Here is a 17,408-nt window from a genome sequence, read left to right as displayed (position 1 = left end):
ACCGTGAAATCTGTATCGTATAGAGTAAAAGTATACTTTTCACGGGGGAAACCAACATTTCTCAAAGTGGGGATCCCAACCCAAAAGGAGGCTGGGGGGGGGGGTGTTTGCAAAGTTATTGTAGGAGAGCTGTGGTATTGCCACCCTTACTTGTGGCCCAGATCCTCAGTTGGTGTAAACTGACGTGGTTCCATTGTCTTTGCTGGAGCTACATCAATTTACACCAGTTGAAGATACAAGACAATGTTCAACTTCATTGAAAAATTCTACTAGACTTTATGTATTTACCACATGCCATGCTTTTTCTTATAGCTGCTGACACTTTGGGAAGAATAACTCTTCCTTTTACAACTCACAAATCAATTTTGATTACGAGTCTTACTGCATTCAAAAGATTTCTGAGACTCCTCGGTCATCTTAATTGTGGCCTAAAAGCTTGTCTTTATGAAGAGGAAATACAGGGAATTGGATTCCATAGGTTCAAATGTATGGGTTGTGAGAGCTTATAATACAGAAGGGCAGATATACCTAACTGCTGATTTGGGTAGGCCTGGTGGTCTAGGAACCTAGGTAATCTACCAGACTTTTGTGAACCTATGTTTACAACACTGGGTTGCAAGATGTTTTAGGACCAACTCTAGACCTTCTTGTAAGAAGTAAAATGCTTAATTTTGTGATGATCTTTTACCTTGACACTAGTATGAAACCTTTCTCCAAACTCTTCCATAGGTCAAAGGGGTGGAAAGCTTGAATGAGTGTAGGAGAGCTTATTATTTTGAACAAGTATCCCATCTTGTTTTGAATTTAGCTAGGCTGTCAGGCTCCAGTAGTGGTTTCTGGGACAGAAGATCCTGTTTTCTTGGAAGATGAAGTGGCAGTATGCCACCTTTATTATGTCCAACTACCAGTGTCTTCTTGGCCAGTTGGAGGTGGACAGTAATTATGACTGCTGCCTCCATTTTCTGAATCACTCTTCATAGTGCAAGGAGGATGCAGTGGGAGGGGAAAAGGCATATAGTGATCTTTAGTCTGCTTCCCTGTACTAGTTCCCTTCCCTTTTTGTTGACTGGGTGCAGTAAGATCCACTTCAATGTGACCTAGTTCCCTGGATATCAGCTGAAATATTTCCTTTGAAGGAAAGATGGTCATGTGTCCTATTTTCTTATATAGAGTTTTGGTCTTAGCCTTCTTGGGAGCAAGAAGGGAGGAAAGCTGAATGTTTAACTCCAGCACTCCTCCTCACATGATAAAAAGCAGGAGTGCAAGTGCAATGTAATATTGCCAGGAGAACCAAAATCTTGCTCTTAGATAGAGTAAGAATAGAAAGGATGCCAGACTCCTTGCCAAGTGACTCAGTTAAGAAGCTGAAACGTTTCCCTTTAGAGTTTAGCCTAGGGAAGCGGGGGGGGGGGGGGGGGGGAGATTTTTGGATATACTCCTGAAGTTTTTTTTATTGGCAAGCACGGGTCATTCAGTTTATTGAATCCTGACAGCTAAAGAGCTGCCCTAGCAGAGGTGCTTATAGTAGTACTGGTGCAGGGGAAAAAGCACAGATCCCAAGAAGCCATCCAGATTTTCAACCCCTTCCTCCAGCAGAGTAAGGGTCTGGGAAATGGGAACTACTGTGGCACACCTCATAGTTCTTGAGCATCTTGATGAAGGCAGAGCACCTTTTTGCAACTATTTTCCTTGATCCACCATAAGAAAGGAGGGTGGAACAAGTACAGGCAAAAGTTTGTCAGGGGATCTGAAAGGAAAATGCCCTTGAAATTTCTGCCACTTAGGGAAGAGAAGAGGAGGGGAAGTTCTTGCTACCCACTCCTCCAAACTTTAGCTTTAGAAGTTCAGACTACAATATATAGTCCTGAACTGTTATTTTGTTTGCACTAGCAAAGTCTATCTGGCTGGAGGACAGAAGCCTTATGGATGAGTCTGAACTGCCAATTCTATTAGAAGAGAGGCATAGGCCTACTGTCTCAGACTAGGAGAAAGACCAGGATCTGGAAACTGTTTGTAATTTATGTATGACCTCAAGAAAGAGTAAAGGGGCTCACAGCCTTTATTAAAAAAAAAAAAAAAAAGCCCTGAAAATATACTGAACTAAACAAGTGAATCTGGACAGTGTTTAAAAAAAGGTGAGGTTGAAGTTGTCTGACTCTGTACAAGATTACTGACAGAATAAGAAACAGTACCAGGTAGTACAGAAGATAATTAATACCAGCAGACTGAAAAGCAAATCCAGAGAAACATGATTTTCCCATCTGACATCTAAAGTGGATTCAGTCTTCCACCAATACCTACACACATCGTGGTAGAAGCCCCTACGAGCAAAAATTCTGCTGAGAAGATAGAGATTAAGGTTATGGTGTCAGAAGACTGCTTTAATTTCTCTTCTGCTGAGGGAAGTGAGGTAAGGAATTCAAACATTAACTTAACTTCCATTGGCAGAGATCCTGACAGCAATTTACAGCTGCTCCCTCCTTAGATCAAGCAGAAATCCAAAGGGAAGGCAGGCAGCAGATATAGCAGCTGACCTTCCTAAAAGCGAATCGCCAATGAGAAACCGGGGGTCAGGTTGGTTCAGAGAGATGCAATTTAAACCTCCATGTGGCAACTTGGGTGAATCTAACCTGTGAAGTTAGAATCCGTACACAGCTTCCCCCCACCTACCCCGCATTTTGGTGAGTGTGAGAGTACAGCGAATAGGTAGAAAAGAAACAAGTTTCCTCTTTACCAAAATCCAAACTGGATTAGTTTATTCACTTCTACAACCTATGGTACATGTATAAATGATAGTTTACCGGTAGGTTTTAGTCAAATATTTAGTGCAAAATATTTTCAAATAGAAAGCAGTAAAAAGAAAAAAAGAGTAGGAGATTAAATAGTAATTTAAAGATTTAATCTGTTTAAACAATGAAAAGTTGCTGTATTTTTTTCCTTAATATTGATGTGCACTTTCATCAAAAACAGTTCAGCATCTGAAAGATTCAAATCTGGGTTTAGCTGGTAAGTGAAAGATCCCTACAGTTTCCCCACTATTTTTTGTCCCAAAAAGTTTTCATTCATTTTTTGGGTTTAGCTGGGGAAAGTGGCAGTTAAAATTTACTAACAGATTAAAAAAAAAAAAAAAAAAAAAGCTATATGCATTTTTCTTAGCCAATAGTCCAGGGTTTAATAAAAGAAGGGGGGGGGGGGATTATATTCTGTTTCATAAGATGTATACAAAATGGTACTGGCTACAGCTTGAAATCATAGATCTTATGTGGAAGTTTTCATTTTTCTTCCAGACATTTTGCTCTGTTTTTCAGAATTATTTCTTCTAGTAACTATCAATTTTTTTTTTAATTCAAGATTTTAAGATGCAGAACCATCCAAGCTAGAAAAGACCATATGACACTCTTACCATTTAGGGAAGCCACACTATCAGTTTTATGGTTCACCATTTTGTTGTTGTTGATAATCTCTTATGATGGCCTTGTGTATTTTTACTTTGTATTTTTATACGGATTTAGCCACTATATTGTTCAAGCTACGCTTGCAATACAACAGACAAGTTAATCATATCATTCAGCTGTTTTCTCACAACTTTAACTTTGCCCTGTAGTGTCACAATGAAGAAAACCCCCACCCCCCAAAAAACTTAGCATCTTTAAAAATCAGTTTAATCTAATATGGGACCACAAACATTAAAATGCCTTTAACATAATCATATGGGCATTACAGCATGGAGTCATTACAGGGCAGTGCTAAGTGTGGGTGCGTCAACTAAGCATTTCAATACTTTAACATAGTTGGATTTCTTTTAAGTTTAACCTTTATGCTGAATTTCGTGAGTTTAAACACATGTGGTTTGGGGATAATTGAAATATCTAATGTATTACTTCAAGTAGGAAAGGAAAATATTCTGAGAGATTACTTGTATTATATCTTCTATGAGTGTACATTTCTAGAAAAGTTTCACTGACCATGACACTGAATTATCCTTTGGATTCCTGCAACCTGTTCCAGTGTGTCTATATTCTGAGTATAGTTGCGAAGTAGTTTTCCTTCTTTGTCCATCAAAGCTATGAACTTATGACAGAGAGATGGTTGGAACTGTCCAGGATATATTTCCTGCAGAATTGAGAATTACATTAGGATGAGTAAATAAATGCTAGAGCAACATTTTCAGTTCCTGATCCAGCATCATATAGAAAGATATACAATAAACAATTTCAAGCACAGAGATTCCTCTTATTTGGAGAGCAAAATATCAGTGCCATTTAGTTGAGCAGTTATTGTAATTATTCCCTTCCCATGGTCCCATTTCTTTCAAATCCAACCCTTATTTCAATTGCTGCATTTTGACCATTGTTCACCACTCTAAGGTTTCTGCTAAAATCTGGACTACTATTTCTGATACAGACCAAAAAGAGATGGGGGTGGATTTTTTGGGGTTTTTTTGGAAAAATTATGAACAAGGGAAAACATGGCTTTTGAAATGGAACATAACTTTAACGATAGCATTTGTGGTAGTAAATGTTATCAGATTGTTTAAGGATCAGAACTCTGACCAAAAGTTTGATAAGGAAACTGGAGTTGAATCTTAGGCTTGGGACAAACAGTAGTTCAGACACATCAGTAATGTGAATGCGAAATCAGTGAAAGCAACAGCTATCTGCTGGATATTGAATGGGTTTGTGGAGCCTCCTTGTATAAAAATACAGAATATCAGCATCCTGCTCTCAACTTGTATTCATTCTTTAGTTTTGCCATATGCCGCTAAGTCATTGTAACACTGGAAAGCAGGAAGCTGCCTTAGTTGCAACAACTTCTCAAGATCTTTCAAATGCTTAATCTATTTAAGTTACTTCAAATTCTAGTCAACCACTATCACTGCTGAATTGGAATGGAGGCTGTAATCTTGAAGAATTTTACACTGTATTTACTATTTCAAGACCAAGCATTTACAGGTGAAGAAACCAAGAAAGCTATTTTCTATTTATATCATTCCTATGAAAATAGCTATTTATAATGCATGTAACTATAAAGTTTGACTCTTAGAATATTGTCAAAGAAAGATGGGTTAAGCTCTGTCTCCTAAAATCTCTTATCTTGAAGGACAGGATAGGGAACAGATGGGCAGGATCCCCTGGGAGAACAACATGAAGGGCAAAGGGGTCCAGGAGAGCTGGCTGTATTTTAAAGAATCCTTATTGAGGTTGCAGGAACAAACCATCCCGATGTGTAGAAAGAATAGTAAATATGGCAGGCGACCAGCTTGGCTAAACAGTGAAATCCTTGCTGATCTTAAATGCAAAAAAGAGGCTTATAAGAAGTGGAAGATTGGACAAATGACCAGGGAGGAGTATAAAAATATTGCTCAGGCGTGCAGGAGTGAAATCAGGAAGGCCAAATCACACTTGGAGTTGCAGTTAGCAAGAGATGTTAAGAGTAACAAGAAGGGTTTCTTCAGGTATGTTAGCAACAAGAAGAAAATCAAGGAAAGTGTGGGCCCCTTACTGAATGAGGGAGGCAACCTAGTGACAGAGGATGTGGAAAAAGCTAATGTACTCAATGATTTTTTTGCCTCTGTCTTCACGCACAAGGTCAGCTCCCAGATTGCTGCACTGGGCAGTACAGCATGGGGAGAAGGTGACCAACCCTCTGTGGAGAAAGAAGTGGTTCAGGACTATTTAGAAAAACTGGACGTGCACAAGTCCATGGGGCCGGATGCGCTGCATCCGAGGGTGCTAAAAGAGTTGGCGGGTGAGATTGCAGAGCCATTAGCCATTATTTTTGAAAACTCATGGCGATCGGGGGAGGTCCCAGATGACTGGAAAAAGGCTAATGTAGTGCCCATCTTTAAAAAAGGGAAGGAGGAGGATCCGGGGAACTACAGGCCAGTCAGCCTCACCTCAGTCACTGGAAAAATCATGGAGCAGGTCCTCAAGGAATCAATTATGAAACATTTAGAGGAGAGGAAAGTGATCAGGAACAGTCAGCATGGATTCATGAAGGGGAAGTTGTGCCTGACTAACCTAATTGCCTTCTATGATGAGATAACTGGCTCTGTGGATGAGGAGAAAGCAGTGGATGTGTTATTCCTTGACTTTAGCAAGGCTTTTGATACGGTCTCCCACAGTATTCTTGCCGCCAAGTTAAAGAAGTATAGGCTGGATGAATGGACTGTAAGGTGGATAGAAAGCTGGCTAGATCGTCGGGCTCAACGGGTAGTGATCAATGGCTCCATGTCTAGTTGGCAGCCGGTTTCAAGTGGAGTGCCCCAAGGGTCGGTCCTGGGGCCGGTTTTGTTTAATATCTTTATTAATGATCTGGAGGATGGTGTGGACTGCACTCTCAGCAAGTTTGCAGGTGACACTAAACTAGGAGGCGTGGTAGATACACTAGAGGGTAGGGATCGGATACAGAGGGACCTAGACAAATTAGAGGATTGGGCAGAAAAAAACCTGATGAGGTTCAACAAGGACAAGTGCAGAGTCCTGCACTTAGGACGGAAGAATCCCATGCACTGCTACAGACTAGGGACCGAATGGCTAGGTAGCAGTTCTGCTGAAAAGGACCTAGGGGTCACAGTGGACGAGAAGCTGGATATGAGTCAACAGTGTGCTCTTGTTGCCAAGAAGGCTAACGGCATTTTGGGCTGTATAAGTAGGGGCATTGCCAGCAGATCGAGGAACGTGATCGTTCCCCTTTATTCGACATTGGTGAGGCCTCATCTGGAATACTGTGTCCAGTTTTGGGCCCCGCACTACAAGAAGGATGTGGAAAAATTGGAAAGAGTCCAGCGGAGGGCAACAAAAATGATTAGGGGTCTGGAGCACATGACTTATGAGGAGAGGCTGAGAGAACTGGGATTGTTTAGTCTCCAGAAGAGAAGAATGAGGGGGGATTTGATAGCAGCCTTCAACTACCTGAAGGGGGGTTCCAAAGAGGATGGAGCTCGGCTGTTCTCAGTGGTGGCAGATGACAGAACAAGGAGCAATGGTCTCAAGTTGCAGTGGGGGAGGTCCAGGTTGGATATCAGGAAAAACTATTTCACTAGGAGGGTGGTGAAACACTGGAATGCGTTACCTAGGGAGGTGGTGGAGTCTCCTTCCTTGGAGGTTTTTAAGGCCCGGCTTGACAAAGCCCTGGCTGGGATGATTTAGCTGGGAATTGGTCCTGCTTTGAGCAGGGGGTTGGACTAGATGACCTCTTGAGGTCCCTTCCAACTCTGATATTCTATGATTCTATAGATCATAGCTCAGTGGTTTGAGCATTGACCTGCTAAACCTAGGGTTGTGAGTTCAATTCTTGAGGGGGCCATTTGGGGCAAAAGTGTGTCTGGGGATTGGCCCTGCTTTGAGTAGGGGGTTCGACTAGATGACCTCCTGAGGTCCCTTCCAACCCTGATATTCTAGTCTATATTCTATGAAAGATCTTTGCAAACATCTAGAAAATAATAAGGTGATAAGTAACAGTCAGTATGGATTTGTCAAGAACAAATCATGGCAAACCAACCTGATAGCTTTCTTTGGCAGTGTAACAAGCCTTGTGGATAGGGAGAAGCGGTAGATCTTGACTGTAGTAAAGTTTTTGATACTGTCTCACATGACCTTCTCATAAACTAGGAAAATGCAACCTAGATGGAGCTACTATAAGATGGGTGTGTAACTGGTTGGAAAACCATTCCCAGAGAGTAGTTATCAGTGGTTCACACAGTCATGCTGGAAGGGCATAACAAGTGGGGTCCTGCAGGGATCAGTTCTGGGTCCGGTTCTGTTCAATATCTTTACCAACAACTTAGATAATGGCAAAGAGAGTACACTTAAAGTTTGAGAATGATACCAAGCTGGGAAGGGTTGCAAGTGCCTTGGAGGATAGAATTATAATTCAAAATTACCTGGACAAACTAGATAAATTGTCTGAAGTAAATAGGATGAAATTCAATAAGGACAAATGCAAAGTATTCCACTTAAGAAAGAACAATCAGTTGCACACATATAATAAGGGAAATTACAGCCTAGGAAGAAGTACTGCGGAAAGGGATCTGGGGGTCACAGTGGACCACAAGCTAAATATGAGTCAGTGTAACACTGTTGCAAAAAAAAAAAAAAAAAAAAACCACCACACACATAATTCTGAGATGGTTACAACACCTCCTGCTAATACGAGACATGAGAAGTAATTCTGTGCTGATTAGGCCTCAATTGGAGTAGTGTGTGCAGTTCTGGGCGCCACATTTCAGAAAGATGTGAACAAATTGGAGAGAGTCCAGAGAAGAGCAACAAAAATTATTCAAGGTCTAGAAAACATGATCTATAAGAGAAGAGTGAAAAAAAATTGGGTTTGTTTAGTCTGGGAAAGAGAAGACAGAGGGGACATAACAGTTTAAGTACATAAAAGGTTGTTACAAGGAAGAAGGAGAAGAATTGTTCTTCTTAACCTCTGAGGATAGGACAAGAAGAAATGGGCTTAAATTGCAGCAAGGGAGATTTAGGTTGGACATTAGGAAAAACTTCTCAATTGTCAGGGTGATTAAGCACTGGAATGAATTGCCTAGGTGGGTTGTGGAATCTCCATCATTGGAGATTTTTAAGAGCAGGTTAGACAAACACCTGCCAGGGATGGTCTAGATAATACTTAGTCCTGCCATGAGAGCAGGGGACTGAACTAGACTTCTCAAGGTCCCTTCCAGTCCTATGATTCTATGCTTTTTAGAATTTCTCTTCCATTCCTAGTGTCTAAAGTCTCATTCTATGATTTTGTACTGTAGTACTGAAAACTATACAAGCAATCTACATATAATATGCCCAGTTTTCACTGATAGTTGATTTTGTCACAATAATTGTTTCTTACATAAGTTTGAGAAGACAAAGAAAAATAATTAAACAGACCCTGCCAGGTAGTTTGTATTCTACATTTCAACTTTATTATCTATTTTCATTCTCCAAGCTGAATGAAATCTGAATAAAAACAGCAGCACCAATTAAATAGATTTTTAAAGTGTCCAGTTTTAATAGGCTAAAGTGTTATTAGTAACACAGCTATGTAAATGTTTAAAGTTACTTTAATCAAACCATGTCCACTGGAACATCCCCATATACACTTAAGAGAAAAGGTAGTCTTTTCTCTCAAAAAACAGGAAAGATGTATTTAATGGTAAACACAGACCATAATTTCAGATTTTTACTAAAAGAAATTAGTTTAAACAGAAAACCACAAGTTCTGTACATACACATCAGTAAACTGTTTGTTTAACTTCTTCTTGTGCCAGTTCTACTTTTGACTGCTGTATAACCTTCCATACCACCAGAGGCAAATTAGTAAGCAGGGAAAGTGATTCATAAAGTTGATACCATCAGAACGGACATCCGTATCTAAATTGCAGCAATGGGCACTGATGACCTTAAATTACATCACAGATTACAATCAGGCTATGATAGCTGCTATTAAACATTTCTCTAGTGCAGTTAATTTACATTGCTCTTTACAAGCTTAGATGAGATCTATCCCCTGCCCCCAAATATTTATAATCCAAATAAAATAAGATACAGAAACAGTTTAGGGGAAAAGAGCATGTTGAGATTATTAATGAGAAGAAAAAAAGAGGAATAAATGTTTGAAATGATTTTTAAAGGAGCAGTATAAGAGAGAGAAACAGAAGCAGCATGGTATATAAAGGCACAAAGCCAATAGGCAGAAGGCAGATAAAGTAGAAAAGGAAGAAAACTAGGGGTGATGTATTAGAATGAATATAGGAAAAAGTAGGGTGAGAAGAGCACAGTAAGACCAGAAATGTAGGTTGCAAGACTATACAAGGCCCTAATGATAGGAATAAAGAATTTGATACAATATAGAAAGCCCATGGATAGAGGGGGGGAGGGTGACACAGGCAACAGTGTGGCAGAAGTAAGGAGTGATTATTTTGGGTAGCAAAGTATTGAGCTGACGAGGTAAAGAGGCAATGAAGAAAAAAGGGAAAAAATTACAATAGTTGTTCTGAGAGATGCACAGACAAGGGTTTTAGTAGTGGGGCATGGGTGAGTTTTGTAGATACTGAAGGAATCAGTAAGCTCCTGGGTATCTAAAGGACATGATTGGATTAGTATTTGTATGGGAGACTTCCAGGAAAACCAAGATGCTGCAGGATGTGATGTTTTTTCTCCAACCTCTGAGTTAATACTAAACAGTGCTTTAATGAGTGGGATGCACCATGTTAATGCTGGTGCTAGGTTTCAAAGGTCCTTACCACTCCCCTAGAGATCCCAGGGTATTTCATTTTGTTTTTGTTGGAGTAGTTAATGTTCTGAAGAAATTCCAAACTGGATATAATTGCATTTTGCTTCTGCATCTGACTTTTCATATGATCTCAATTAGATATCCTCCCTTTTCTAAAACCATTTAGCTTCACTGGCATTGTTCTAAAAAGCTACTGCATCCTATCCAATGGGAGACAGAAGTGATCCCTATATACAGTTTGAATTGTTTAATTCTTTAAGACATCTTTATGCTTGCAGAAGTAGTTACATAAACCCAAACTAACAAGTCTGTCAGTATATGAAGACTTCCTCCCCTACTGGATTTTATGTCCCCTGGTTAAGTCTGAATGTATGCTATGAACTTGTTAAGTTGCCAGGTGTAATAAGCATGTCAAATAGGTCTCTGAATACATGTTAATTACACTCATGTGCTGCCAAGAGTCCCTCATGTTCCTCATTTCTCTTCAGAGGACACCACCTACTAAGAGTTTTTGTGCCATTACTTGATAATGAAACACCATGCCACCTAGATAATCACATTCTTGGCAAACATATTTTCCAATACCTTCCCTGAAATAAGAGCCCAAATTAGAAAGGCTGGGCTAGCATCCCTATTACAAAAACAAAGCATTATAAAATTAGCAACATTTTACCTTATTTTTTAAATTATAAATATTCCTATTGAAGCCAAGATATGGCTTTACCTAGGATGAGATACAGAATACGGAGAATAGTGAAATTTGTTAACTCTGTAATACTGGCCTCTTACTTTATCTTAATGAGGGATGGCCTTACTCAGTTTCACTTCATTACTTGTGACTAAGGCCATTCCTCATTAAGATAAATTCAGTAGCTTTAGGATTTGTCCTCGTTCATGAAGAAAAAGCAAAGGCAGAATGATCTGGTGTCTCTGACAGAGGCATATCTTTACTGTCCACAAGAATAAAAGCAGTTGGAACACGGTACCTTTGCAAATTTAAAAAATGGTCTTGGATCCTTTCTGAAGTATTCTATATCAAACATCGCTTGAGGATCTGGAAGGTCTGGAAAATCTACTGCAAGGCGTGCATAGATGCCATCTCTTGATCGAAAGTCAGGTATTCCACAAGAAACAGACACCTGAAATACAGGTTTACAATTTGTAGCCTGAAATCAACTGTATATTTGGATATGATGGCTTGCTAGCATATGCTATATTTGAGAACTAAACTTGTGTGTGCTACCAACTTTTAATATCAAAGAATGAGAACAAAGGCAATTTGAATAACCCATGTCAACTTTATAGACTCCTTTTAGACAGAGCAATGTAAAGTTTCCCCATGAATGTGCAGGAAAAGGGAGGGGGAACATTAATTTAGCTTTGAGGTCACAAAAAGCTGTACAGCAATCTACATGTCAGGGACCAGCAGTTTGAGAGAGAGAGAGAGAGAGAGAGTTTGTGTGTACACACACACGCGCACACACACACTGCATTAAAACTTTTGTAAATACGGAGTACCCGGAGACCTAAAACAGGAACACTGAATTTGGTTTCCTAAAATGAAATTCATTGATTTCCCATACTAGTTGTAAACAAGAAGATTCATCCTTTTTAAATGCATTACTATAGTAGCAGATCAGCTTATTAACATTACTTTATTTACATTAGGCAAATAAATGTTAGGGTTTTTTTTTTTTTAAATTGAGCACCAAATTAAGATATTATGTATGCTATTACTTTAATAAGTATAATCATGATTTCTCTAGCCAAAAATTTTCAATTTGAGGGCTTAATAGCAATTACAGTCTGAAAGAAACAAGGCAGTACCAGGGCTGCTTCCTTCTCTTATGGGCACACTGGTTTGTCTCAAATTGCTCATCTCTACTTCTTATCGCACTCCATTTTAGGGGTGAAGAGGTAACAATCACATCTGTTCTCTCGAGCCAGTCATGTTACAAAACAAAGCAAGCAATATTCCTTGACTTCTGCGCCATGACATGGTTGGTATGCAGAAAGACACAAATGTAAGAACTTTTGACTGTAGCAATATGTACTGTGTTTGATTACTTCTTAAAGTGCAACCAAATGACCAGATACAATGTTCTCTCAAAGAAAACTCAATCCAACTCCCATCTAAGTTAACAGTAGTTTTTCATCCAATGGAAGTTATAGCAGGCCCAAAGTAATGCAATAGAAAAATCTCAGTATCTGTTTCAGCAACACAAAGATGGGGATAGAAAATTAGTATTGTGGAACAGGTAACTAGGGATAAAAAAAATTACATCTGTTGCCTTTAGATGCTGGACAAGTTAGAAAAAAAGATATAAAGTTGTCTAAGCTAAGGCATAACAATATCAAGCAAATTTTATTTCTCTAGTATACAAGATCTGTAAAATTAAATTTAGCTGATCAATTCTAAGTTTAGGCCCTGATCCTGTGATTTAGTGTCCAGATGGACTGCTGCACCCATTCAGAGCACCACTGACTTCAGCGTGGCTCTATATGAATGCAGCCTGCAGTAAATTGTTGGATCGGAACCTAGTTATCCATTTATTTTCACACTAACGTATTTTAGACATACATACCCCAGCCCCAGTCAAGACAATTATTTTTTTGCACTCTTGTAAAAGTTTCACAGCATCCTCAATAGTATTAATATCTTTTCGTTTTTTCCTTTTTTGGTGGTTCTGAAAGAATGTTTATAACAATCTGCCACAGAGTCATATCATCCAGTTCAGGAGGAGGGATTGTTTCTGGTAGCAAATCCTTCAGAATTGTCCGTGGGTCTGTGCCTATCATTAGATGTTGTTGAACAAAAGTGTAGGGACCTATTATAGAAAAATAAAGTATATAAAATATGACATAACATTCTGAATCAAGGAAAATTCTTTAGACATTTTAGCTGACTGTTACTACTTCTCTATCTTACTAATCCAATTAAGAGCCTTTTCATCAACAGTCCTTATCTATATAAAACAAACTATTAGACTCAGATGTAGTGGTGCTGTTTGTTCACTAAAGATAACTCACTAAAAATGTATCTATCTAGAAAATCCTACCAGACAGATTTGCCAGGGCAGGGTTTCTGTTGACATAAGATCCCATCTCTTATTATGCTTGAAGACTGTACAAAATCACATAGTAGAACCCTAATTCCCAAAGTATTTAAGAACTCTCATTCTGTGTAATGCTTCCAACATTTTTTCAGGAAAGATGTACTAAAATCTTGATTTGGAAGTGCTGGTAGAGAGTATTTGGCAATAAATCTAAATTTGGTGAAGTGCATATTTTTACATAGTGGTGAGATGTTTGAAAGATGCCATATATTATATTTTAGCTGCTTTATAGTAAGAAGGCTAAGGAATTTCTTCTGTTCACCTTTAACCATCCAGACTTGATACAATATACTGCCCACAACTGCAACCTCCAGAAAAGTACAATACAGTAGTGTCAAAATAGCCTAGTGGACTTTTGCAACAGGAAGAGGATAATCAATATTAAAGGTCAGACATTAAAAAAAAAACAGTTAAAAGTAAAGAATCTTGGAAATGATACATTATATAAACTTCTACCTATACGTGGTCTTGGAGTCCAGTCACTAGAGCTTGCACGTGAGGCTCTATCATCTTCATCACTATCACAGGAATGGAAACCATTGGCTATGATTTCATCACTAAAAAGGATGTCATCTGCAAGATAAGAATAATACTTGTTGTTGTACTAAGTCACAAGACTCCATTTTAAGTAGAAACATCATTATAAAAGGTTAAAATATTACTATAGCTTTAGCAATGACCTGCAAAAGGATTTTTTTTTTTTAATCCAGCCTTTTACAGAGAAGTTGAGAAAGGTTTTGCTAGTTGGGGGGGAGGGGGGAGGGAAGGTGCAGGGGCTAAGTTCCCACTTGCCTTTTTTTAAAAGCTTTGAAATATTGAGTTTGGTCTTCCCTAGTTTTACTGGATATTTCAGAGGATTTATTTTGTTAAATTTCAGCTCTCCATGGGGTGGTGATGGGTGGCGAATCTAATGCAGTTTCCTTTTTATAAAATGTTAATCACTGGTTAATTGGTGTTAATTCTCAACCCTCAAAAACAAAACAAAACAACCCACCACACACCAAAAAACAAAGATGTGGCGTTTTAGAACACTCAGACTAAAAATCCCTTCCTCTTTCAACTCCCATTTCAACTGCTCAACTTTTGTTTTCTTGAATCCGAAGAGGTCAACATTGCATTAGCTCTCCATTAGTTCCTCATCTTGACTAGGATTTAAAAGTATGTCAGAATGCTTTAGCAAACATGTAAGAACAGTTCAGGGAAGACAAGGCATGCTGACTTTAATAGTTCTGACTGGGTTAAGTTAAAACCTAAGGGGGTGACTAGGCTTTCCAAATACGTTAGAACCTCAGATCTCCAACAAAACCAGGGGAGACCACATTTAACATGTCTGATTATTAAGTTGATGAACAAGGGAAGATAAGTGGAATTCACTCCTCACTACTCATTCCTTAAAAAAAGGAAAGCCAAAAACTTTTCAGTTTCTTTATCCTATTCTGAATAAGGCCATATTCTTCCAAGCTAGATAAATCCTCATTTTCTTATGTATAAAAAAAAAAAAAAAAAAAAATCAAGCAGAAAACACAGCAGGTACCCTTTATTACAGAAAAAAGTAGTAAAAACCCTAACCCCATCCCCCTTTGCAGATATTTAAAGCTCTATTGGGAGCTAAGAACAAGGAGTGGGAGAAGAGACAAAATTTCAAATTTTAACGTGTAAAAGTTTTAAAAAGTATGAGTGCTATTTTAGTAATCTCTCCACTCACAATGTCTTTTGTTATGTGTTTGGACAGTTTTCACTCTCACCTCAAATCTTTATGCATAAATCAGAGTACAAATCCCATAAAGAAACAGAAGAATTGATAGTTGGTATACATTAGCGTACACAAGATGTAGGATTTGGTACATGCTCCTTAATGTCCACCAAGGGCAATGATTAATTTCAATAAGATGTTTCACATGAATAAAGTTAAGGAAGTGTTTGAAGTATCAGGGTCTACATTGTTAACTGTTTGGACCCTCTGAAGATCCTCAACAATACTTCTCATCATAGGTAGTTTAAACAACTGTTTAACTATGCCACCCCTTGCATAGTCAGGGGATTACTCAAGCAGTGCAGTTTCCAGAAAGGTAAGTATGCCTATTGAATCATGGATTCTCATCCAAAGCTCTCAGCACTGGGGCTAATTACAGAAGGAGCTGGCATGACACATGCTTAATGAAGAATATCTCCTATGCAATTTATTTTCAAAAAACAAGAGTTATTGAAAGTAAACCAAATACAAAAAGGAAAGAAAATAAAAATAGTGACAAGAAAACTGAATTTTTAAAACTTTCACTTTTAATAACTAAAGATGGTGTTACTAGGAAATTTGTTTACAACAAGACTTGAATCAATCTCCTTTTAGAAGTTCAGGAAATAAAACTGATGAAATTATGATGGGAAATTAAGAGGGTAAACTGAAATTGGTAAATTGGGAATAATGGATGCATACTATACACAATACATGCAAAATTGTCTAGCAATAAGTATCATAGAAATTAATATAGCATTACTGTAGCAATGTAGAGAATTACTAGTAAATTTGATATATATCAAATAACAGGTCCACAAGCAATGTAGTAATTTGTACGTCTATTGAGCTTTGTTTATTGTACAGAATGTAAAAATTATAGAAGTTGAAAAAAAGATACTTTCACAATCCCCACACATGGTAAGTGTCCCTTTCACACAGGAGTACAAACCAGAGGCCAAATACACCACTTTTCTACACCTGCAAGCCTAAGAGCAAGGATGGAGCAGAAAACGTTTGTGTAATAATACACATGCTCAGCACACACTTAATCATATAAAAAGCATGTGCAAAATGTCCATGCAAGTACAAGAGCAGCAGCATCTGGGGATCAGTGTGTAACAATGAGCACGCTCAAAGGGCATTTGGCAAGCAGATATGCGCAAAGAGGTGAAACTGGGCAAGAGCCCATTGAGCATGATTGCAAAAAGATGTAGAACGGTTAGTCAACAAGACCTTAGCATCACTGTCCTTAATAAGGTACCGCTGTCTGGTAGCAATTACACAACTGAATAAGCCATACAAAAGGATAGGATGCTAAGCGCGGCTGGTTCCTCTCTGTACCTCCAACCACGGAGCGAGTGCATGACACTTCAGCTTTCCGCCACCCAACACCTGTGTGTAGCAGGTGATTCAGTGGCGGATTGGGGAATTCATTTGCCTCTCACCAAGCCCAGACTGTGTTACACTTGGAGGCTAGGAGACGATGGAGATTAATTGCGCCTCTCCAGGCCGGAGAAGAGAGCGAATTGTGCTCCCCAGTCCGGAGTGGGCGTGGCAGGTGGGTCTGGCAGGCTGCTCGTCCCCCCAGGTGTGTGTTCGGGGGGGCGGCTATCGGTGACTAGTGTCACACAAGAGGGAGAGGATCCTAGCATTGCCACCCCCCCAGCTGTCAGTTCTGGGATAGGCCTCCCTGTGCTGCGATCGGCCTCCGGCCGTGCGCAGCGGTTGGGGCCGGGGGTATCACTGCCCTAGGCGGCGGAAGGGGACCAGAAAGGGGCCGATCCTCACCAGGATGCGGGGCAGCCGCCTCGGCCGACCCGTGTGAACACTGCGACCGCCTGTAGCCAATGGCCGTCTCCACCGCGTCTCCACTGGGCGCCGTCTCCGCCCCCTCCCCCTGTTGTTGCTGCTGCGGAGGCGGCTCCTCGCGGGGCAGGCCCCGCAGCCCGGCCCCGTCCTCCCCGTCGCTCCAGCCCGCCGCTACCTCCCCCTGCAGCCTCACCGCCGCCGCCCTAGTCGCGGAGCCCGTGGTGGGCGCCGTCCCAACCCCTCGTTCTGGGCCTAGGCCCTTCCCCGAGCCCCGCCCGCCGCCGTCTTCCGAGTCCAGGCGCTGGCGCTTAGGAAGGGGCTCGGCACCCTCGGCCGCAGCGCAGCGGCCGCTACGCGGTTGGAGGAGCAGAGTCGCCTCGTCCGCCATCTTGGAGCAGCAACCGCCGCCTCCCCTAGTACGGCGCAAGAGCGCCTCGGTTACACAGCCCCTTTTCCCGACCCCCCTCCCTCCAGGGAGAGATTTAAACCCTGCACGTGACCTCGCCACCGCCCACGCGGACACC

At 40.3% G+C, this 17,408-nt stretch overlaps 1 protein-coding gene across 1 annotated transcript in view; it reads right to left on the bottom strand.

The window, feature by feature from the left end:
* SIRT1 (sirtuin 1) overlaps positions 1 to 17,408 on the bottom strand; it is a 31,217-nt gene extending 13,809 nt beyond the window's left edge. The window contains 6 exon segments of the mRNA XM_034775481.1: positions 3,966 to 4,113; positions 11,211 to 11,363; positions 12,810 to 12,902; positions 12,904 to 13,052; positions 13,797 to 13,913; positions 16,864 to 17,408. Coding sequence (XP_034631372.1) covers positions 3,966 to 4,113; positions 11,211 to 11,363; positions 12,810 to 12,902; positions 12,904 to 13,052; positions 13,797 to 13,913; positions 16,864 to 17,272 — 1,069 coding nt within the window. The 5' untranslated portion in view covers positions 17,273 to 17,408.

Source organism: Trachemys scripta, chromosome 7 (genome assembly GCF_013100865.1).
Source record: "Trachemys scripta elegans isolate TJP31775 chromosome 7, CAS_Tse_1.0, whole genome shotgun sequence".
In the NCBI taxonomy this organism is placed as follows: domain Eukaryota; kingdom Metazoa; phylum Chordata; order Testudines; family Emydidae; genus Trachemys; species Trachemys scripta.
This window is presented reverse-complemented; position numbering and strand designations above follow the sequence as displayed.